This window comes from Vigna unguiculata, chromosome 3 (assembly GCF_004118075.2).
Source record: "Vigna unguiculata cultivar IT97K-499-35 chromosome 3, ASM411807v1, whole genome shotgun sequence".
NCBI lineage: Eukaryota > Viridiplantae > Streptophyta > Magnoliopsida > Fabales > Fabaceae > Vigna > Vigna unguiculata.
In genome coordinates, this window is record NC_040281.1 from 44,537,945 (window position 1) to 44,563,586 (window position 25,642).

The 25,642-nt window shown below is 35.9% G+C and overlaps 1 protein-coding gene across 1 annotated transcript in view; it reads right to left on the reverse strand.

The window, feature by feature from the left end:
* Positions 1 to 25,642, reverse strand: part of LOC114179483 — a 68,103-nt gene that overhangs the window by 10,954 nt on the left and 31,507 nt on the right. Inside the window, 20 exon segments of the mRNA XM_028065838.1 lie at positions 4,472 to 4,620; positions 4,692 to 4,798; positions 4,889 to 4,978; positions 5,064 to 5,186; positions 5,337 to 5,504; positions 5,634 to 5,750; positions 6,297 to 6,616; positions 11,037 to 11,133; positions 11,213 to 11,620; positions 11,696 to 11,957; positions 12,076 to 12,162; positions 12,251 to 12,336; positions 12,445 to 12,722; positions 12,798 to 13,214; positions 17,469 to 17,682; positions 20,105 to 20,160; positions 20,527 to 20,678; positions 24,972 to 25,063; positions 25,282 to 25,410; positions 25,499 to 25,616. Of these exon segments, the coding sequence (XP_027921639.1) occupies positions 4,472 to 4,620; positions 4,692 to 4,798; positions 4,889 to 4,978; positions 5,064 to 5,186; positions 5,337 to 5,504; positions 5,634 to 5,750; positions 6,297 to 6,616; positions 11,037 to 11,133; positions 11,213 to 11,620; positions 11,696 to 11,957; positions 12,076 to 12,162; positions 12,251 to 12,336; positions 12,445 to 12,722; positions 12,798 to 13,214; positions 17,469 to 17,682; positions 20,105 to 20,160; positions 20,527 to 20,678; positions 24,972 to 25,063; positions 25,282 to 25,410; positions 25,499 to 25,616 (3,470 nt within the window).

Consider the following 25,642-nt stretch of genomic DNA (forward strand, 5'->3'; position numbering starts at 1 on the left):
ATTGTGATTAACAATATCTAACAATATCTAACAATATCTTAATAATATCAAACAATATCTAAACAATATCTAACACTCCCCCTCAAGCTGAAGCATACAAATTGTATGTGCCAAGCTTGTTACAAATATAATCAATTCTAGGCCCCTGTAAAGACTTAGTAAAAATATCTGCTAACTGATCACTTGAGTTAACAAACTCAATCGTGATGTCTCCATACATGATCTTTTCCTGAATGAAATGACAATAAATCTCAATGTGTTTGGTCCTTTCATGAAAGACAGGATTAGAGTTAATATGAAGAGCAGCCTGATTGTCACACACGTGTCATTTGGGTAACATCTCCAAATTGTAACTCTTTAAGCAATTGTTTGAGCCAAACAAGTTCACAGGCAGCTGAGGCCATAGCTCTATATTCTGCTTCTGCACTGAATCTTGCTACAACACTCTGTTTCTTACTTTTCCACGAGATCAAGTTACCACCAATGGAGACACAATACCCAGATGTAGATCTTCTATCAGAAGGAGATCCTGCCCAATCAGCATCTGAATAGCAAACAACTCTTGTATGGTTATTAGAACCATATAACAATCCTTTTCCAGGAGATTTTTTAATATACTTCAAGATGCGAGTGACTGCATTCCAATGATCTTCACATGGAGAATTAAGATATTGGCTTACCACACTGACTGCAAAGGAAATGTCAGGACGAGTAACGGTAAGATAATTTAATTTCCCAACCAATCTTCTATACTGCTCAGGATCAGATATAGGCTCCCCCTGATTTGATAGAAGTTTAGTATTGGGATCCATGAGTGTATCAACATACTTTGAACTCATCAACCCAGTTCCCTCCAAAATATCCATGGCATACTTTCTCAAAGATATAACAATACCATCATTGGACTGTGCAACCTCAATACCCAAGAAATATCTGAGTTTGCCAAGATCTTTGGTTTGAAAATAGTGAGAGATGTTGTTTCAACTGAGAGATGTCATGGTTGTTACTCCCTGTAAGAACGATGTCATCAACATATACTATCAAGTAAACACATCCAGCACTTGAGTGTTGATAAAATACATAATGATCTGCTTCACACTGAGTCATACCAAATTGCTGAACAACATTGCTAAACATTCCAAACCAATCCCTAGGAGATTGTTTTAGGCCATATAGGGATTTGCGAAGACGACATACCATTCCAGAAGACTCCCCCCCTAAGCAACAAATCCAGGAGGTTGCTCCATATAGATTTCTTCTTGCAAATCACCATTGGGGAAAACATTTTTAACATCTAGTTGATAAAGAGGCCATTGTTGAAGAGCAGCCATGGCGATAAATAAATGAACAGAAGCCATCTTTGCCACGGGGGAAAAGGTATCTCCATAATCCAAACCAAAAATTTGAGTATAACCTTTGGCTACAAGACAAGCTTTGAGGCGATCAATAATACCATCAGGTCCAACTTTGATAGCAAACACCCACCTGCAACCAACAACAGATTTCCTAGACGGCAACGGGACCAGTTCCCAAGTTCCACTATTATGAAGAGCACTTAATTTATCTGTCATGGCCTGACGCCAACCAAGATGGGCTAAAGCGTCACAAACAGTTTTTGGAATGGTCACAGAAGAAAGAGAGGAAAGACATGTATAAAAAGGTAATGACAATCAATGATAACTCAAAGCAATATAAAGGGGAGAGGGATTACGGGTAGAACGCATACCTTTTCGGAGGACAATGGAAAGGTCAGACTCAGGTGTCAAAGCCGAAGGAGACAGAGTAGTTGGCACTTGAGTGGAGTCACATGGTGGTGGTTGTGATCGATTACGGTGACTATAAACTTGAAGATGGGGTGGAGGAGCAGTTGACTGTGGAGCAGGAACTAAGGGTGAAGAAGACACAGTAAGAGGGTCACAAACAATAGGAACATTAAAGGTATTAGAAGAGTTGTCAGGATTGGATGGAGTCAGAGGTGAAGATTGACTCTTAAAATAAATGGAGAACTCATTAAAGGTGATATCTGCAGACACCAAATAACGGTTAAGAAAAGGAGAAAAACATTTGTATCCTCTTTGTGATCTTGTAAACCCTAAGAAAACACACTTATGTGATCTAGAAGAAAGCTTGTCAAGACCAGGACTAAAGTTATGAACAAAACATGTAGACCCGAAAACTCTTAGAGGTAAGGGATGAAGAGGTTCATGAGGGAATAAAATGGAATGAGGTATGTTATTCTTTAAAACCGAAGAAGGCATACGATTAATGAGATAACAAGCAATAAGAATGGTATCACCTCAGAAATGTTCAGGAACCTCTCCATGAATTAAAAGAGTGTGAGTGGTTTCCATAAGATGTCTATTTTTACGTTCAGCTAGACCATTTTGTTGAGGGGTATAAGCATAAGAAGTTTGATGCAGAATGCCATGAGAAGCCATAAATTGTTTGAAAGAATGAGAAAGATATTCACAGCCATTATCACTACGCAAAACTCTAATAGAAACACCGAACTGAGTTTTAATTTCATTAAAAAAAGATTGAAAGATATGATTCCAAACGATGTTCCATTTAAAATAACCAAGTGCATTTGGAATAATCATCAATGAAAGTAAAAAAGTATTGAAAACCTAAAGTAGACTTAACGCGGCTAGGACCCCAGATGTCAGAGTGAACCAAGCCAAACGGGGACGAAGCATCACGTGTGACACAAAAAGAAATAGAAGTACTACTATGCTTGCCTAATTGACACGACTCACAATCCAAACGAGACAACTTGGAGAAGGCAGGGACAAGCTGTTGTAACTTGGCAAGGCTTGGATGACCTAACTGAGCATGAATAAGAGAGGGAGACTCCATAACTGCACCAACATGTGTAGAGGGACGAAGATGATAAAGACCACGAGACTCATATCCTGTGCCAATCACCTGTTTCGAACTCCGGTCCTATAAACAGACAGAATTGTTGGTAAAAGAAACAATACAATCAAGAGAACGAGTTAGGCGACTGATGGACAACAGGTTAAAAAGAGACCCAGGGACATAAAGAACATTACCAATGGTTAAAGAAGGGAAAAGTTTAAAAGTGCCAACACCATGAGATGAGACTCTAGAACCATCAGCCAGTGTAACAGAAGGTAAAAGATTAGTAGAGGATAAAGAAGAAAACAATGATTTGTTACCAGTAATATGATCAGTGGCTCTTGAATCAAAAACCCAAGGACCAGGAGAAGAAGATCGAGTCAGACAAACAAAAGATGTACCTATGTGAGCAACAGATGCAGTGGAACTAGAAAACTGTTGATCCTTATACCATTTGAGAAATTTGTTGAACATAACAAATATAGCAGATGAAACAGAAGAGATTTCAGGACTGGAAAAGCAGCGGAAAACGCCATGGAGGAACTGGAAGAGGTGCGGCTTCGAATGGCGCATGAGGGACGATCAGAACCGTATGGTCACCGGTCGGAACTAACACTCCAGCAACGATGGATCGGTGGCAGCGGTGGTGGCGGCTCCGACGGTGGCTCCGACGACGGCTCCGGTGGGCGGCGGTGGCGCCGGCAACGACGACTCCGTGGCAGCAGCGGTGGTGGCGGCAGAGGCCGAGACAACGACAGCGAATAAAAAACCTTAAGCTTTAGATACCATGATGAGAATAAAGAAAATAGGGATTGAGATTAATCTCCCTCGTGTATAAACCACACATAAGGTAATCTATTTATAATAGAGAGAAGTACAATTAAAAAGAGTAACTGAAAATAAATAGAGTAAATAGAAGATATTGTTTGATATTGTGATTAACAATATCTAACAATATCTTAATAATATCAAACAATATCTAAACAATATCTAACAGTGTCTAAGAAACTAAAATTGTGTTCAAGAGATAGGTTTAGTTAACAGAACAGTTCATTGTTCTTGAGTAGGAAGGTGCCAAAAACAGTAAGCTGAGTCTTCATCACTTTTCTTGAAAAAATAGAGGTCAATTTTCATGTGTTTATCATAGGGATGAAGAGAGGTGATGAATGTGATTGAGGGAAATGGAGACAATAATCTAGTTGTCACACTAGAAGATGGGAACCGAAAACGAGAGTCTCAGTCCAAAGATTTCTGCAGGTGCCTGAGCTGAGCTACAATATTCAGCATTTACACTTTACTTATTAACCAGTTGTTGATTCTTAGACCACCAAGAGACGAAATTGTGACCCAGGTATATAACTTCCCCATATGTAGATCTACAATCATCAACTCAACCAACATCATAGTATGCTTTGAGAGTAAGGGAAGAAGAGGAAGCAACAAGCTTAATAAGAATATAGCACATAGAATACCCTTGGTGTCTATTTAAATTTAATAAAAAGTTGCAAACTTATTTTTTCATTTCTCTATAATATCCTTTACTGAAAACTCAATCTAGTTCTAGGTTCTTAAAAGTGGAGCATACAAGAAGCTAATAGAGCATATAATATACCTAAGGTGAGTCCTGGAAGATTTGCCAATCCACGAGATGGATCAAAGAATACATCAAGGGATGATGAAGCCAAGTCATCAAAAATAGAAACAAAATCTGGGGGAAGTAAAGTGCTTCCTTTAGCAATATATATGGCCCTCATTGCATACCTGGAGAAACTCTTTCATTTTGAGTCATGAATTTGATACAAAATTGAAAAGAAAGTATGTCACAGGCTTACCATGAATAATGTTGTGCACATTTAATAAATAATTCACGTATTGTTATCAGAGCATGGGTAATTAGGACCCCATTCAATTCTACTACCATGTTTTTTATGGGAGGTACCTGTTAAGAATAATAAGGATCTATCATGACTAACTACACCAGTATACATCATTTTTAAGAAAATAGGCTAATTAAGAAATGTTAGACAACCTTTATCACACTATGAATTAAGGATCTCAAAGCCTCCTGCGTTGAGTTGTAACTTGAACGTGATTCCCCAGGGATAAAGCTTGCAATGATCTACAAAATACAAAAATATATTCAAAAATATAAATTAAGCCAAAAAATTCAAATTAAATGAAAGATAAAATTCAATGAAGTAAACCTTTATTGGATGGATTTCAAAATGGTCAAAGTAAAATCGTCGACTCTCAGAGTCACTAAGAGAAGTTCTCCAAAATGACGCAACTTTCATCAATGTCTCCTCATCAAGATTCAAATCAATCGGCTACACAATACCAATGCACACATAGAATTAGTGAATTAATTCTTTAAAATGAAAATTCTTGGCTTCTATTAATTTAAAAAGCTTAAAAGTAAACACAATTCTACAAAAAAAGGGGGGAGGGTTGGAGAAAAAACTAGCATTCTACTTTACCTGAAGAAAAATTGATGAGTATCTAAATTGCTTAACGTTGGAACATGACGTAAGTACAACAAAAACAATCTTAAGTACACTATCATTTGAGTCACTGTAATCTAGTTGATGTCTGCGAAGCATTGATGCAAAAGGAGATCCATTCCACTTAAGCTCCAAATTCATGTACTGGATTAATAATGAATAGGATAGCATCAATAATTTCTTTGACCGAAACAATGTCTTGAGACTTGGTATGAACAAAAAAGGTGAATCAAGTTAGCTAAGAACTTGGGGAAAGTATTTTATTGACATTACCTGTAAACTGAATTGGTTATATGTTTGATTATTATTAGAAACAGTAATCACGTGTAGATTCCCAAGCTTTGCAATTACAATTGGAGTAAAATCTTTGCGCTCATTGTTGTCTTCCTCCTTAAGAAATAAAAAAATAAAAGCTCAGAAAAATCAGTAGAAATTAGCAAGAGTACAAATGTTTCAGAACAAAAGGGTGAAGTTTAAAACATAGAGGGGAAAGAGGCAGAGTCGTGCCTGTTGTGCTTTCACTGTGAATTGAATATGGCAACATATTGTAAACTAGGAAAAATCAAATCCCTTTTTCAAGGAAATATTTCACGAACTAAAACTTCACAATCACTACTTTTGTCAATGTTTGTCATTGACCCACTACAATGTTATCCATATAAAATCAGTAATTATAGATGTATCTAAGATACTACTTTCCATTTGTATTTCTCTCTTTGGATGGATGGACTCAAGATCGTACAAGCTGCATATTTTGAACCGTTGAGTACAATATGATAGCATTCAATAGACTAATATACCTTATGCTCCAAAACTAAATTATATTTTACGTTCACACAGTACACATAAATATTAAACATGGAAAGTACAACTTCAACTACATTCAACAGATAGTAGATGTTGATAGATTAAAACACCTAATAGAAGCAAGGATACCTGTTTTACATGCTCAAGTAGGTGAATTGCAAACTGAGAAACTCTCAATTGAACTTTTGCACACCAATCAAGAACTGTATCCATCTTGAAACTATTATGGATCTCACAAATTCGCAAAACTCTTGTTGGACCCTCTGCATATATTTCATACCCTACTTTTTCCATTTCCAGGCCATTATGATGACTGAAACTCATCATCTGATCTCTTGATCTTCTGTCTAAAAGCAAACGGGGAGCTAATACCCTTTGCTGCCCAAGTTTAAAAAATGGTTTCCATGCTCGCACCTTATCCAACTTAATCTCTCGTAATTGAAGGCTATCTACAACAAAAATCAACAATGCTATTATATTATTACTTAATCCCTCCGGTACAACTACTACTTCAGACCGAAACAAGAGAGGGCTTAATAATACAACAAAACAGTACAATCATATTGTTAAAGATAGTATCTTAAAACTTAATAAAAAAACAATGCAATCATATTATTAAATATTGTATGGCCCAACAAACATACAAACTGCACTGCAAGAAGTGAGGTAAGTGATGCGGTACACTCAACACATTGCATCTAATCCGTCCATGAAAAACACAGATAGAATTTCACTCTGAGAAAGCTTTCTTGACACTTTAATTACTAATGGGTTGATATGTTCACTGAAGATTTGTGATTCTCTAACATTTTGTCTTAAAAGACCTACAACATAATTTATCTTGAAATTCTACAAGTAAATGAAAGTGAATCCGAACCTATTTGACATTCCAAAACCCACTGGATTAGTTTATCTTTACCTTCCTATTGCTATGTGGAAATAGGATAGATCATGTAACCACCACCCCTTATTTAAGTGTTTCGTGGAAAAGTTGCCAAATTTCAATTTACAATTGTAAAAGATGTCTTCAAAATTCCTAAATGCAAAAAAGCTGTCCAAGGAGAGATAAGTCTAAAATGTTAGGATTGAATGCTTACCACTAGGCCAAAGTGTTAGGAATCCAAGTGAGTCTAAGTCCCACATTGATTAGAAATGAGAAAGTAAAACGCTGTATAAGGATGAGACCCATAAACCCATTACCTTAAGATTTTGGATTGGAAGTGGTGTCAATGCCTTATGTGGTTGGGATCAAGTCTCGTTAGTATTGTATCCCCTAGTGAACCTCCTCTTCTTTAGACCTAACAAATGATATCAGAGCTGATGGTTAAAACCAGCTCAAACGAGTACAGTATGGTCCTTGTATCAAAAGTCTTCCTGGCAAGGGTGTCCCATTAAGAAGAACGGCAATACAGAAAATGGGGTACTTGTGGTTGGGAAAGCTTCTGTTGGAGGGGGAATGTGCCAATGTGGTTGAAGGAACTCACCCTTGAGGGGGAGATTGTTAGGAATCCAAGTGAATCTAAGTCCCACATTGGCTAGAAATGAGAAAGTTATATAAGGATGAAGACCCATAAACCCATTGCCTTGAGGTTTAGGATTGAGAGTGGTGTCAATGCCTTATATGATTGGGTTCAGGTCTCATTGGTATTGTATCCCCAGTGAACCACCTCCTCTTTAGACCAAACATAAAAAAATATAATTGCAAATTATATCATGTATATATGGAGAAAATTACCTATAACCACTTGTATATTTTTTACGATCAACCTCAAATAAAATGGAATTTGGTGTGCAGTTTAGATGCAATTTCAACATCTCATGCATTTATTTTTCTCTCTTTCAACAACATCTAATCAAATTGTTAGAATATAATCAGCTGCTACAGACTTCTGGAAATCAACCTTTACATAATCTCATAAATTAGTATGATTGTTCCTAATTATTAGATGTCTTTGTTGTAATTGATTTTCTTCAATAGTATAAATACATATTGTGTGGTCTGTATTAGACACGCAATACATTCAGAACATATACAATGCTATATAGTATCAGAGCACTGAAATTGAAACCTCATCTAATGGTTTTGGAAAATTGAGCTGAGGAATATTACTTGTCTTGTGTTATTGTTGTGCTTTTGTACGACATTCTGCTTCAGTATTACCACGATATTCCTCTTCGATTCTTAGGAGATGCCATTCCAACCTCATGTTATTTGATAAATCGCATGCCTTCCTCCGTCCTTAATAATCAGGTTCCTTACACTCTCTTATATCCAACACAAAATCTTTACTTCATTCCTCTTCGTGTCTTTGGTTGCATGCTTCGTCCATGACCTTACTCTAGGAAAAGATAAATTTTTTGTCAAATCTCTAAAAAGTATTTTTCTTGATTACTCACACCTTCAAAAGGGTTATCGTTGTTTTTCTCCTAAACTTCAACGATATATAGTTTCTGTTGATGACACCTTTTTCAAGACTACCCCGTTCTACACTTCCACTATATTGGATGTCAATCTTACAGTAGAATCTTTAGAAGTCTCGCCTGATCCGACTCAGGTAATTGCTTCTCAACATCCAGAAGTTTTGCCTGTTTCGACTCAGGTAATTGCTCCACCTCAACGTCTTTTGCTTCAACAAGTTCAAACTTCAATTGTGACTCACTCTACTAATCCTCAAGCATCATCTCCTGCTCCAATCGCCCATGCCTCCTACACCTAAACTTCCTATTGCGATACGAAAAGGTACTTGTTTCTCTCGTAATCCCAACCCTATCTATGCTTTTACCATTAATTGTGATCGATTGTCTCAATCCTATTTCTCCTTTGTTACTTCTTTGGATTCTGTGTCTATTCCTAAGACTACAAGTGAGGTTGTGAGGCTAATCACTCTGTCTTCTACTTCCAATACTCTTCTAGCAAATGCATTTACCTTGTTGTTTTTGTTGATGACATTGTCGTCACGGGTGATGATGAGTCAGGAATTCGACAACTCAAAGAGTACCTTTCACAACAATTTCATACTAAAGATTTGGACCCTCTCAGATATTTTTTAGGCATTGAAGTTGCTCAATCTACTTTTGGAATTGTCAATAATCAATGAAAGTATGCCCTAAACATTCTTACTGAAACTGCTACGGTTGAAAGTCGTCCTTGTGATACTTCTATGGATTTCAATATCAAGCTTCTTCCAGGTGAGGGGGAACCATTTGAAAGACCCATAAAGAGACCGTCACCTGGTAGGACGACTTAACTATCTCACCATCACTAGACTCGACATCACTTTCGCGGTTAGTGTGGTATGCCAATTTCTAAATGCTCCTTGTGATAGCCATTGGGATGTTGTGACACGTATTCTTCGATGCATAAAGAAGGCTCCAAGACAAGGATTATTATATGAAGACAAAAGTACTAAGATCACTTGCTACTCTGATGTGGATTAGGCAGTATCACCATCAGATAGAAGATCCACTTATGGGTATTGTGTTCTTATCGAAGGAAACCTTACTCATGGAGAAGCAAGAAGCAAAATATAGTTGTTAGATCTAGTGCAGAAGCAGAATATCATGCTATAGCAACAACCACTTGTGAGCTTACGTGTCTTAGGCAACTACTACTACAACTAAAAATAGGGGACATCCATGAGACAAAGATTATTTGTGACAATCAAATTGCACTTCGTATTGCATCAAACTCGGGCTTCCATGAAAGAACCAAACACATTGAAGTTAATTGTCACTTTGTTAGAGAAAAGATGTTCTTTGCAAAAATTACTATTGATTTTGTCAACTCTAGCAATCAGCTGGCTGACTTATTCACCAAGTCCCTGAGAGGCCCTCGGACAAGCTCGGTGCATATGACATATATGCTCCGGCTTGAGAGGGAGTGCTAACCGTTACATAATCTAGGAAATTAGTATGATTGATTCCTAATTATTAGGTGTCTTTATTGTAATTGATTATCTTCAATAGGATAAATACATATTGTGTGGTTTTCTCTTCATATGTTTCTCTTCTTGCCTATTCTTACCCTATGTAGAACTCAAACTCACACTTGACTCCAACAATGGCTCCCCTTAGTGTGAATATCTTCTACATTGGTACACTCTCCCTCAAGCGGAATCATTCTTCACCCAATCCACATCGGTACTCATTTGAGTTGGTCACCAAAACCAACCGCTCTGATACCAAATGTTGGAACTAAGTCATAAGCAAACACATATAAGAAACCACAACATCACCTTCAACTAAAAACCTTGAGAAATAGTTTTGTCGATCTAGGGAGAGTGTTAAAAAGTTGCCTAATTGTAGTCTCTTTTAGAGGCTGCTTTAACTACAACCTTAATGGTGGTGATTTAGTCCTAAATTGACTATAGATATGACATAAATAGAACTTACAAATCTTACATAGTTTTACAAACCATTTTTGTTGGTTTGAGTTAGACCCAAATTCCAAATTTTACGAGGTAATCATGGCTAAAAGTATCAAATATTCCAATTTACAAACAACAAACACTTTAGTGGCCAAGGTACTATGCTAGAAAGTTGTCTTAGTAGCGGTCAACTCAAGCCCACATCACTTGCGGTTGGAGGTTGCCTTAACTGCAATCACAAGGGTGGTAATTTAGTCCCAACTTTTGGTTTATGGAATTGGTTTAGGTCCAAACCCAAATTCTATGATATACTAATCTCAGGCAGATTTAATCATTTATGTGGTTTAAATTCATTAGTTGGATTTTTAATTTTTTTTTTTTGGTTTTTTTTTTTACAAAGCATTACTAAGTTTTAACTTTGCCAATCATAAGGACCACTCCAAAATTAGTTATACGGAGAATTGTTAGCTTAAATAGCCTATAACAAGGTTGAAATGACAACCATTGATGCAGATAACCAATCTTCGAGGAAGGGTTAAATCATCCCATACATAATCAGCACTGCATGCAGGTCCAAGAACTTCTGGCTCCAACAAACCCTGGAAATTTCTCAAATGATGAGATCAGAAAAAAGGCAAATGATGAAGGGAAAATATAAAACAGATCAATCTTATGCACCTTTTGATAGTAAGTTATTGATAGACTTTGCAAACAATTCTCAATTCGATAAGGCAGGCTCATATTTGGGGGCTTGTAGAACCTTGAAACAAGTGTAGAACCTTCTTCCACCACATGCACTGCTGCGAATTGTGTCATTCTGTTGTCTGATATTGTAACTTCATTAGTTTGTTTTCTGAATTTCAGGAAAAAATGTCCTAGAGAGGCTATGCAAACTGGCCCAGACCATCCTAATCCAGCCTCATTTAATTGAATCTGAACATAAAACAAGGTATTGTCACTGGAACTTCTGTGCTTTCTGATAAAATGCTCAAATACACTGAACTCTCTCATCTTCTTAAATCCTTCCTTCAGCTGTAGCGGCATTCGCTGTTTGCTGCTAATGGAGATAGCACCTGCCACCTCATCCTTGAAGACAGCTAAATCACTTACTGAAGAGAAAGAGATAAATGAACAGGTACATTATACATACATAATGCATACCTGCAAATAGCATTGGCGAACAGTGAAACATTCTTCAGATTCATTGCAAATTACATATCGTGGAACCAAAGTCACCATTTGTGATGGCACAACAATTTCTCCTAAAGAAGGACCAATAGAAATTCCAAGCTTTGTTACAGATTTAATTCCAGATCCCTCTTCTTTTTCAAAGCTTATCTCTGCAAGGCCTGATAAAGAACCAAAGTCAAGCAGTGCCTCAGATGTATGGTCCTCCAGCAATTTCAGAAGCACTCTTTCAGATCTGGAAACAGAGAGAATAATAAGACACTGGAAAAATAAAGAACGTCATAAAACAGGAAAATCTAGGTAGCATTGTTTACATATTAAATCATTAAGCAAAGGATAATAACTCATCTTACTTCAAGAACCATGAACTAGTCGACTTTGGTGGCAAGCATAAACCTAGCTCTGAAGGAACACTCATATTTAAGTTCTCTAATTCAATTCTGTACGTGGAGAGCAAAACCATATGTCAAGAATTTATATAGATGATTCTAATTTTTCTGTTAATTTGTCAAAAAGGGTGGGAATCACCTGGATAAAGAAGACCTTTTAGTTTCAAGAACAAAAATTTGAAAGTCTGTATCATTCTTAATGGAATAGGACGTAAAAATGACAACCTGCAAGCAGCTTGATGGAGTCGTAAGAAATTAGATTAACTGAATCTATATATATACACTTCACTGGATATAAATTCACAGAATGAAAGCAAAGGCTAGCAGAACAACCTCCAGTATGCCCCTGTTTCCACGGTACAATCTCAAGGTTGCAAAAAGTTTTCCTCCATCAAAGTCCAAATTTATATCCAGATGATGGACATCATTGTTCTGCTTCAGAAACTTCTTCATACAGTCTCCACTATTTACTGGCTTGGAACTTGAATTGGAAGAAGGTAGAGACACAGTGAAGTATATAACTTCTGGATTGGCATAAAAGTCAACTGTTGAACCACATGATATAACTGCCTGCTTCCCAATTTTGTCATATCCAACCAGATTTGACTGATCTTCACCATAATTAACATTAAACATTAATACAGAATTAAAAGTAATACATTTGTGAATGCTTTCATTTTCTTTACCTGTTTCACTAAGAATGACATCTATCTCAGAATGCAATAAATTAGTCATCCGTACAGTAGGAAGAAGACAGATTTCTTTCTTTTCTAGCAATGAAACTGTTGGATTATCATTTTTCAACACAACAGCAGACTTTTCGGGTACAATAGGGATTTCCGTAGCAATTGTTTGAATGAGAAAATGCATATTCGCAATACTCTTCCCCCCAGACTTAAGGGTGCAACATGATGTGCTAAAGGAACACTTGACTGATTTTTCAAATAATGCCTTGCGAATTCTGTAGTTCAATTTATTAAATATTCCTGATAGACGAACAGCTTTTCCACCTTTAATATAATCCGACCATTCCAAAGAAAGAGAACTTTCAGAATTAATCAGTTCCTCTGCTATTTTGGGTCTAAATGAAAATAAGAAGTTACCTGAAAAATAATCACCAAACTCCATCATCTCAGGATAAAGTTTAAATGGTACTACTAATTCTTGGGAAAACAAACAATCACAGATCTGTCAGAGGAAAACACATTTATCCAGAACAAAATAAAAAGATAATAATAAAATATTGACCAAAGACAAAATATGCTACTGAACTAAACCCATTTGTTAATGCATCTAGCGAAGCAACTGCAAAAGAGCCAGTCGTGTAGTGTAATTACAATAATTAGAAGAGATTAATATCCATAGTTAGGAAAATTTTGATTACACTTGATTTGTACAATTCATATTATGTTGCAATTCCTTAATTAGGCTAAATTTAGTCTACATGTATCATACACTCATACCAATAACAGAATCAGTGCTTTACGTCTTTCCGTTTTACTCCTACCCTAATACTAAAATTTATAATTTCAAATTGATACTAAATCCAATGACTAGAGGACCCTTGTGAACTCCCTTCGTCTAAAAATTCTTCCTTTTTCTGGTGTTGATGTATATCTGAATAACAAAAATGAGGATGAGAGGGAATGTAATATTATTAACCAGCATAGAAGGGCTACCAATACCAAGAGCAGCAACATACACTTTCATATTCATGTTCTACTCTTATGTAGTCAAATAATGCATTATAATTGTTAGATATTGTTTGATATTATTAAGATATTGTTAATCACAATATCAAACAATATCTTCTATTTACTCTATTTATATTCAGTTACTCTTTTTAATTGTTCCTCTCTCTATTAATCTCGATCCCTATTTTCTTTATTCTCAACATGGTATCTAGAGCTTAAGGTTTTTCTCATTGCCGCTCCTGGTCCTTGGATCTTTGATTCAGGAGCCACTGATCATATTATTGGTAACAAATCTTTGTTCTCTTCTTTATCCTCTACTAATTCTTTACCTTCTGTTACACTAGCTGATGGTTCTAGAGTCTCATCTCATGGTGTTGGCACTGGCACTGTTAAACTTTTCCCTTCTTTAACCATTGATAATGTTCTTTATGTCCCTGGGTCTCCTTTTAACTTGTTGTCCATCAGTTGCCTAACTCGTTCTCTTGATTGTGTTGTTTCTTTTACCAACAATTATAGGTGTTTACAGGACCGGAGTTCGAAACAGGTGATTGGCACATTATATGAGTCTTATGGTCTTTATCATCTCCGTCCCTCTACACACGTTGGTGCAGTTATGGAGTCTCCCTCTCTTATTCATGCTCAATTAGGTCATCCAAGCCTTACCAAGTTACAACAGCTTGTCCCTGCCTTGTCCAAGTTGTCTCGTTTGGATTGTGAGTCATGTCAATTAGGCAAGCATAGTCGTACTTCCTTTCCTCGTAGTGTCACACGTGATGCTTCGTCCCCTTTTGCCTGGTTCACTCTGACATTTGCGATCCTAGCCGCGTTAAATCTACTTTAGGTTTTCAATACTTTGTTACTTTCATTGATGATTATTCCAGATGCACTTGGTTATTTTTAATGAAACATCGTTCGGAATTATTTCATATCTTTCAATCTTTTTTTAATGAAATTAAAACTCAGTTCGGTGTTTCTATTAGAATTTTGCGTAGTGATAATGGCCGTGAATATCTTTCTCATTCTTTCAAACAATTTATGGCTTCTCACTGCATTCTCCATCAAACTTCTTATGCTTATACCCGTCAACAAAATGGTGTAGCTGAACGTAAACATAGACATCTTATTGAAACCACTCGCACTCTTTTAATTCATGGAGAGGTTCCTGAATATTTCTGGGGTGATCCATTCTTACTACCTGTTATCTCATTAATCGTACACTTTCTTCGGTTTTAAAGAATAATATACCTTATTCCATTTTATTCCCTCATAAACTTCTTCATCCCTTGCCTCTAAGAGTTTTCGGGTCTACATGTTTTGTTCATAACTTTAATCCTGGTCTTGACAAGCTTTCTTCTAGATCACATAAGTGTGTTTTCTTAGGGTTTACAAGATCACAAAGGGGATACAAATGTTTTTCTCCTTTTCTTAACCGTTATTTTGTGTCTGCAGATGTCACCTTTAATGAGTTCTCCCTTTATTTTAAGAGTCAATCTTCACCTTTGACTCCATCCAATCCTGACAACTCTTCTAATACATTTAATGTTCCTATTGTCTGTGACCCTCTTACTGTGTCTTCTTCACCCTCGATTCCTGCTCCACAGTCAACTGCTCCTCCACCCCTTCTTCAGGTTTATAGTCACCGTACTCGATCACAACCACCACCATGTGACTCCACTCAAGTGCCAACTACTCTGTCTCCTCCGGCTCTGACACTTGAGTCTGAGCTTCCCATTGCCCTCCAAAAAGGTATGCGTTCTACCTGTAATCCCTCTCCCCATTATATTGCCTTGAGTTATCATCGATTGTCATTACCTTTTTATACATGTCTTTCCTCTCTTTCTTCTGTGACCATTCCAAAAACTGTTTGTGACGCTTTAGCCCATCCTGGTTGGCGTCAGGCCATGACAGATGATTTAAGTGATCTTCATAACAGTGGAACTTGGGAACTGGTCCCGTTGCCGTCTAGGAAATCTGTTGTTGGTTGCAGGTGAGTGTTTGCTATCAAAGTTGGACCTGATGGTACTATTGATCGCCTCAAAGCTCGTCTTGTGGCCAAAGGTTATACTCAAATTTTTGGGTTGGATTATGGAGATACCTTTTCCCCTGTGGCAAAGATGGCTTCTGTTCATTTATTTATCGCCATGGCTGCTCTTCAACAATGGCCTCTTTATCAACTAGATGTTAAAAATACTTTCCTCAATGGTGAATTGCAAGAAGAAATCTATATGGAGCAACCTCCTGGATTTGTTGCTTAGGGGGAGTCTTCTGGGATGGTATATCATCTTCGCAAATCCCTATATGGCCTAAAACAATCTCCTAGGACTTGGTTTGAAAAGTTTAGCAATGTTGTTCAGCAATTTAGTATGACTCGGTGTGAAGCAGATCATTCTGTCTTTTATCAACACTTGACTGCTGGATGTGTTTACTTGATAATATATGTTGATGACATCGTTCTTACAGGGAGTAACAACCATGGCATCTCTCAGTTGAAACAACATCACTGTCACTATTTTCAAACCAAAGATCTTGGCAAACTTAGATATTTCTTTGGTATTGAGGTGGCACAGTCCAATGATGGTATTGTTATATATTAAAGAAAGTATGCCGTGGATATTTTGGAGGGAACTGGGTTGATGAGTTCAAAGTATGTTGAGAAATTGAATTATCTTACCGTTACTCGTCCTGACATTTCCTTTGCAGTCAGTGTGGTAAGCCAATATCTTAATTCTCCATGTGAAGATCATTGGAATGCATCATTGGAATATATTATTGGAATTATCTTACCGTTACTCGTCACTCGCATCTTGAAGTATATTAAAAAATCCCCTGGAAAAGGATTGTTATATGGTTCTAATAACCATACAAGAGTTGTTTGCTATTCAGATACTGATTGGGCAAGATCTCCTTTTGATAGAAGATCTACATCTGGGTATTGTGTCTCCATTGGTGGTAACTTGATCTCGTGAAAAAGTAAGAAACAGTGTTGTAGCAAGATCCAGTGCAGAAGCAGAATATAGAGCTATGGCCTCAGGTGCCTGTGAACTTGTTTGGCTCAAACAATTGCTTAAAGAGTTACAATTTGGAGATGTTACCCAAATGACACTTGTGTGTGACAATCAGGCTGCTCTTCATATTAACTCTAATCATGTCTTTCATGAGAGGACCAAACATATTGAGATTGATTGTCATTTCATTCAGGAAAAGATCATGTCTGGAGACATCAAGACTGATTTTGTTAACTCAAGTGATCAGTTAGCAGATATTTTGTAACAAGCTTGACACATACGATTTGTATGCCCCAGCTCTAGGGGGAGTGTTAGATACTTTTTAGATATTGTTTGATATTATTAAGATATTGTTAGATATTGTTAATCACAATATAAAACAATATTTTCTATTTAGTTTATTTATTTTCAGTTACTCTTTTTAATTGTACCTCTCTCTATTATAAATAAATTACCCTATGTGTGATTTATACACAAGAGAGATTAATCTCAATCCCTATTTTCTTTATTCTCAACAATAGTGAATGGATATAATAGTATTTGAAAAATATTATTATAACTCTCAGGTATGAATAGTTGAGAATTGCGAATAGATGAAAAGTTGTGTGAAATGAAAAGGAATAGAGTCAATAAAAGTACATATAGTGAAAGTCTATACCAACACTCAGAGAAATTAAAGCCCTCTTTACACCCCCAGAGAATTTTATGGCATCAAACATAGCCATAGAATCATCAATAGAATCCCCTGGTCTTAACAACAGAGATGCAAACTCATCTTCCTTTGGCTCAAGCCGCTGGAATTGAAGTTCCATTGAAAATCCAGTTCCATTATGTATTCTGATCAAAGGTGAAACCACAACCAACAGGCCGACCTGATAAAAGATAAAATCATTATATCATATAGATGCAGATGAGGGGGTCTATCTATGATGTAGATTATATAAATGACATAAACATATGCACACACACAGACACTCAATTATGTTTCTTTTTTATTTATATAACTAGAAAAAATTAATATGAAAGAGAAAAGATTTTTATTCAATTGATTCATTTGAAAAAGTACACCAGTCTCTATTTATACAGAACTCTAACCTAAAATAATAATTACAAAGAGATCTTTAAAATCTTCTAACAACTTCTATTAGCTTCAAGTAATACATTTAAATTCTACCAACTTTCAATAATAAATTTAATATCCTACTTACAACACTCCCTTCAAGTTGGTGAATACATATCTCTATCATTCTCAGCTTGCTTGAGAGTTCATGAAATCACTCAGCGGGAAAACCTTTCGTAAACAAACCTGTTAGCTAAAGCCTAGATGGGACACTTAACAATTAAAAAATAAGTTTTGTTGTTAATGAAGTTTGTCTGTTTATGGCCAATCCTCTAGACTCAAATTGGATTGTAATTAAACACATTTTAAGGTATCTAAAAGGAACTTTGTTTCATGGACTTCATTTTCAACTCGCATTTCTGCACAGGTCTGTATCTCTCACGGCTTTTTGTGATGCTAATTGGGCTTCTGACATTGATGGTAGACAATCTACTTCCAGTGCAACTATTTTCCTTGGTACTAACCTAATTTCATGGGGGTCTAGAAAACAACAAGTGGTTGCATGTTCCAGCATTGAAGCTGAGTATAGGAATCTCGCTCATAAGTCTGCTGAGTTGTCTTGGAATTCTATGTTGATCACAGAACTTCACATTTCCTACACCACTCATACTCTTTTATGTGACAATCAGTGTTTGTTTCAATTGCATACAATCATGTTTTTCATAATCACACCACACATACGGAGATTGATGTTTTCTACATGCACGAAAAACTTATGGCCTAACAACTGTGTATTTCTCACATTCCAACTCTTGACAATTGGGCTGATATCTTAAATAAGGCTCTCCCTTCAACACATTTTGCTCTTCTTCGTGCCAAACTCAATGTGAAGAATTTTAATTTTGAAAAATCTTCTCCTTAGGATTGAGGGGGGCTGTTAGTATACTATAATATAGTTGGTTTGTATGGGTTATTTTGTATTGTAAAGCTGTAGGTTCTATTCTATTGTACTTTTTTGTTTTCATGTGCAGTCAGTAACTAACATGTATAAATAAGTCAGTGAACATATGATTCGGTGAGTGATGTTAATAAAATATGTTTAGTTTATTCTCTCTATTTTCTCTGTTTGTTTCATCTAATACAACCCATCATCCGCCCTAATAATATATATTGTTAAAAGTTTTACTGAATTAATAAATTTATAAATAAAATAAAAGTAAATTATAGAATATTATATAATCAATTTGCAACTGTTGGAAGTCCCACATCGACTAGAGATAAGGTACAATCCTCACCTTTTAAGCTGGTTTTGTGGGATTGAGTTAGACTTAAAATCCACTTCTAACATGGTCATTGTTTAAAAAAAAGCCTATCCTAGCAAGATTTCTTGGACATTTTGTATCACTCCTATCGGGCTGTTAACGGACGACCCATTAATTTCTAGTCCCACGCACAAGATGTATATACCTTGGTGTGAGGTGCAAACCTCACCTTACAAGCCGGTTTTGTGGAGTTCAGTTAGGCTTAAGGCCCACTTCTAACATGGTATCAGAGCCACGTATCCTAGTGAGCTTTTTTGGACATTCTGTTCCACCTAATATCGGGTCGCTAACGGACTACCCACTAACTTCTAGTCCCACGCACGAGATGAATATACCTCGGCATTGTTAGAGACCAACAATCGAAAAAGGACAAAACAATTGAGATGAAAGATTTCTAATAGTATTATTCAGAATACGTATCATAAAACAGTAAGGTTAACAAAACCTTCTACCACAGAGCAAGCTCCTTACAAGGAATACCACATCCCTTCCCAATCTCTCCCCCTCCTTTCTCCCTCTATATTCCCTCATCTCCCTCCTTAACCGATTTTGTTACATCTTTTCCCACCTCAACACTCCTCTTCACACCCTTTGTTCTTCTCTCATACACCCTCCAAACCTTGGGCCTATATTACTAATGTCCAGGCCCACATCCCTTGCTCTATCAGGCGTGAGGGGGTGTGTTGGAAGTCCCACATCGACTAGAGATAAGGTGCAATCCTCACCTTACAAGTCGGTTTTGTGGGGTTGAGTTAGGCACACTTCTAACAGTAACTAATTCTGGTTACAATGATCCATTATTTTTCATGATATTTAACTATTTAATTCTATGTATTTCCTCTAAAAGTTATATCAATTCAACTTATAAGTGGAAAAAATTATATGCCTGCAGAATGGTCACGTTGCAGATACCTCTGAATTTCTAGTAATGTTAACCACAAATATTGGCCCAGGGAAAGTCGTTGAACCTGTTCATTGAATAATGAAAACATTAAGGACAGTCTATGCTGATTTTGCAGTCTCAAATATGCACAGCAACAAATAAACCACAGATATGTGGAACATAAAACATCCTTAACTACTAACTACCTCCAACCATGCTTAAGAAACTGCATATTATTATTGATGAATTAATATAATTTATTATTGTCCATCATGAGCAGATAATCGCATTTATTTTGCATGTCATACTGCTTTAGAAATGTAGTTCAACTACTAAGATGGCTAGAAACAACATTGTCATGGTAATGAAAAGATGTCTGTATTTAATTTAACTGTTATCTGTAATGTCAGTTTAACAATATAGCATGGTAAAGAAAGTAGTAAAGAAAAACCTTCTGTAGACATTATCCGAGTTCTCCAAGCAAGAGTCTGTGTTCGTGAAAGTAAGACATTATTAGAAGAAGTTGCAAATGGACCAAGATCAGTTAGTTGGATAGAAATAGAAGCTGCTTCTGAATCTTGATTTTTCAAATTAAAGATCCCCCTGTTACGTTAAAATAACAAATTCACAATCATAAAAAATAGCAGTAGCCAACAATCAACATTAAGAACATTCTCTTGAATAACGAAAATTAGTAGGCAAACTAAATTAAATGGAGCCGAATCATACACTTAAAATAGAAAGAGGTGTACAAATGAGAAAAGAAATATGAGATCCTTCCAAAACTTTATCATAAAATCAAAGAAACACAATATATGAACACAATTTTATCAAGAGCAACCTCACTGAAGAAAAACTCAAGATCTTGGATCGACTGGCCAAATTTCCAGTCAAATGATAGAGCTAATACTCACTCACAAAAATCAATCAAGAACATGTTATGCATAAAAAAAAGCAATTAAACAAATGTGGGAATAGCAAGAGGAGTACAAATGAGAAAAGAAATATGAGATCCTTCCAAAACATTATCATAAAATCAAAGAAACAAAAATATGAACACAAATTATTAAAAGCAACCACACCAAAGCAAAACTCAAGATCTTGGATCGAATGACCAAATTTCCAGTCAAATGATAGAGCTAATACTCACTCAAGAAAATCAATTAAGAACATGTTATGCATGAAAAAATAATTAAACATACGTGAGAATGAGTGTAGCATAAGAATAAGTATTGATATTATTCTAGAATCAGGAGGATTAAATAGAATACAAAGACTTTGTTAGAATATAATCAGTTGTTATAGATTTCTAGAAAATCAACCGTTACATAATCTCGGAAATTAATATAATTGATTCCTAATTATTAGGTGTCTTTATTTGTATTGATTCTATTCAATAGTATAAATACATATTGTGTGGTCCGCATTAGATACATATTGTGTGGTCCGCATTAGACACATAATACATTTAGAATATATACAATTCTATATGATAGCAGCAGTTTAAAGTTTTGATCTTTAATTTTTTTCAGGTGAACAGTGCCTGCGGGGACTATGTGCCCCTTTGCTCTGTCTCTCAGCTTCTTTTTCCTCCGGTGCCCACTGCGATCAGGACCGTCTTCTTCCGGCAACCACCACATTTCCTTCGTCGTTTCGATCTGCCATAGCACGTGATGTCCCTTCCCAACACGTCTGTCACACACGCTTTATCCGCTTGCTTTTTTCTCACTATTCCGGCATGACCCACTTGTCGGCACCCCTGTCTCTTTCCTCACACACAGATGCCCCCTTTTTAGCCAATTTCAGGTTCTTTTCACATGCAAGCTGCACTTCACATTGCATCAAACCCGGTCTTCCATGAAAGAACTAAACACATTGAAATTAATTGTCACTTTGTTAGAGAAAAGGTGCTCTATAGAGAAATCACCATTGATGTCAACTCTAGCAATCAGCTGGCTAACGTATTCACCAAGTCCCTTAGAGGCCCTCAGACTGAATACATTTGTATCAAGCTTGGTGCATAAGACATATATGCTCCAGCTTGAGGTGCAGTGTTAAAATATAATCAACTATTACAAATTTCTAGGAAATGAACCATTACATAATCTCGGAAATTAGTATGATTGATTCCTAATTATTAGATGTCTTTATTGTAATTGATTTTATTCAATAGTATAAATACATATTGTGTGGTCTGCATTAGACACGCAATACATTCAAAATATATACAATTCTATAGACTTAATAACAAAAAATCCTAATTTTTGATGGATGTAACCTATCCCTATAATTTAGGATAAAGATTCCTGTACAATAAATATCAAATATGAATTTAGCCTATTAATCCTCCTAATTATAGAATATAATTAGATCTCTTTTTTATGTTTAAAATTGTAGAAGGAAATATTATCTGCAACATAAATCAAGGGATTCTACCATTGCCCCTCAAGTACGTGAGTGGATGTCATCCATTACCAACTTGCCAACAATAGACCGAAATCTAGCACCACTAGCCTTTTTGTCAATACATCTGCAAGTTCATTTCTAGAGGATAAAAATGGTATACATATTGTCCCATTATCCAATTATCCAATTTCTCCTTTATGAATTGTGTGCCTACTTCAACATGCTTAGTTCTATCTTGTAGGATTGCACTATTTATTGCTGACTTGTTATCACAATTTAATCTCATAGGCTTTTTTCAATCAATCTTCAAGTCTTTTAAAATTATCTTTAACCATAGTATTTCACAAATCCCTAAGGCCATTGCTGTAAACTCTGCCTCTACAATTCATCTTGCCACAATCTATTGGTTCTTGCTCCTCCAAGTGACTAAATTTCCTCTAAGAAAAGTGCAATATTAGGAGGTCAATCTTTTGTTATCCATGGAACCTACAAGGTCAACATTTGTTTGGGCTTCTAGGATCATCTCATTCCCCATTGAAATGGAATTCCATTTCCAGAAGTTCCTTTCAAATACGGTAGAAGGCGATAAATAACTCTCAAATGAGTCTCCTTCGGATTATTCGTGAACTAACTTACAACCCTTACAACATAGGCAATGTCAGGCCAAGCGTGAGAAAAGTAGATGAATTTCCCATCCAATCTTTGATAAGATTGTCTATCCACAACTATACCATGATGGGAATGAGCCACTTACACGCCTAATAAATATTTCAATATGCCTAACTCCTTAATTTCAAATTTTGTTATCAAACATTTTTTTATGTTACAATTAAATCATTTACATAGGATATTAGTGCAATAACTTACCCTAAAGCTAAATGCTTAATATATAGTGTATGGTTACCTTGACTTTGCTTGTACCCAATCGTCTTCATTACAATAGTAAACCTATCAAACCATGCTCTAGGAGATTGTTTCAATCCATAGAGTGCCTTCGTAGTCTACACACCTTTCAATTGGTTTTAAACTGACCTGTGACCTCCATGTAAATTTGTTCCTCAAGAACGCCATGCAAAAAGGCATTTGTGACATCAAATTGCTACAAACTTCATCCATGGTTAGCTACTAGAGACAATAAAATGCTAACCACGTTCATTTTTGCAATAGGTGAAAAAGTTTCATGATAGTCAATCCCATATGTTTGAGAATATCCCTTAGTTACTAAACTTGCCTTATACCTTTCTATTGTCTCATCTACCTTGTTTTCAATAGTCAATACCCACCTACATCCAACATGATTGTTTCATTTAGGTAGATCCACCAAGTACCTACTTTTATCCTTTTCTAGAATAACAATTTCAATCTTCAAAGGATTCTTCCATTCCTTACTATTCAATGTCTTGTCCACAATTTTTGTAATAGTGACAGTAAATAGATGACCAAGAAAGCTTTGTGATTACTAGATAGTTCGTCATAAGACACAAAGTGTGACAATGGATAACTTGGCTTTTTAGAACATGCTTTAACACCTTTCCTTACTTCAATTGGAAGCTCTTGAACTTCGACGGTTGACATATTTTGTTCTTCATTAATGTCAAGTATTTCAGGTATAGGTTCAAATTCATAGACTTATGGTGATTGATTTACAAACCTTTTGCTTTGTGAGTATGCTTGGAGTGGATTGGCAACACTCTGAGTTTGTTCTCTAATTATCTTTAGGCTTGATAGAAAAGGAGAATGAATAGGAGAAGGAACATGACTAGACTCAATAGATAGTGAAATATTAGATTTATTTTGGGAGAAAAAGATTTTTTTTGTTAAGAATAAATTATCCTTATCTTCAATGCATGGTCTTCCCCAAAAGATAAGGTTGAAAATATATATTTTCATCAAAGGTCACATCACAAGACACAAGGAATTGTTTTGTTGGAGAGTGGTAACATTTGTATCCCTCTTGGGTAAAAAGCAACCAATAAATATGCCACTCAATAGCCTAAGGATCGCGTTTCCCCTTGTGAATAAAATGAACATGTACAAAGGATACTTTGTCAAAGACTCGATATATAAGATGATTTGTTATCCTAAAGTCCAAGAAAAATTCGGAGACTAGATGGATGAAACTGATATTTAGTGTTTTGAAGGGTAGACGATTAACCAAATAGATAGCAGTAAGGATAGTTTCCTCCCAATATTGTTTTGGTACATTTTTAGGGAGAAGAGATACTCAACCTACATTTATGAGACGCTAAATTTTTCATTATGCCACCCCATTTTGCCAGGGCAGTTTCATACAAGAAGATTCATGAATTATCTTGAAGGAGGACAATGTTGTACAATAAATATAAAATATATTGTCAGCCTATTAATCCTCCTAATTATGGAATGTAATTAAAACTACTGGATATGTACTTAAAATTGTACAAGGAAATATTATCTACAGCATAAATCAAAGGATTATGACAATATACAAGGAAACAGATAACTGCATACCTTAATAGAATGGACGCAGATTGCTTTCTGGGTATTATTATACTTTGCTGGTCAAAGTGAACATGTAGATTTAAGCCTGTTTGATTTTCCACCTGCCATCTAGCAATTATTATTAGTAGATCATAATTATAACAATTGCACCACTAATTTGGTAGAGCATAAAACATTATTTTATTTGACATAAGGTAAACGAGATATAGAAAAAGAGAAGCTCACACCAAGAATTACGAGCTTAAGAAAAAATAGAAAATGAAAGATCATTTATTAGGTTCACTTGTTTCTTTATAATGGTAAAAACAAGTTGATGCACCATAGCTAGAACCTTGCAGCAGTTAGTTTGAATGATGGAGTTTCGGAGTGAGTAAGGACCAGATAGATTCAATTTCCCAATCAAAAAGAGAAGCACGTCCAATGAATTCTCATTCAAGAAAACGTCCAGCTGTCCAGATGATCAATAAATTTTAGAAATAAAGATATAATGTCGAAATAAAAATAAAGAACCAAAAGACAGAAACAATTCTAACAACCTCTTTCATTCTGCAGAAGTAATTAACAGGCACAGCAAGAGATCTATTTTCTGAAAGCTGAGCTTCCATGTTAGATCGGTAAAAAAGGCAAATTTCGCAAGGATGGAGAAGTTCTCCCCTAAATTTATAAAAAAATTAAGTAAT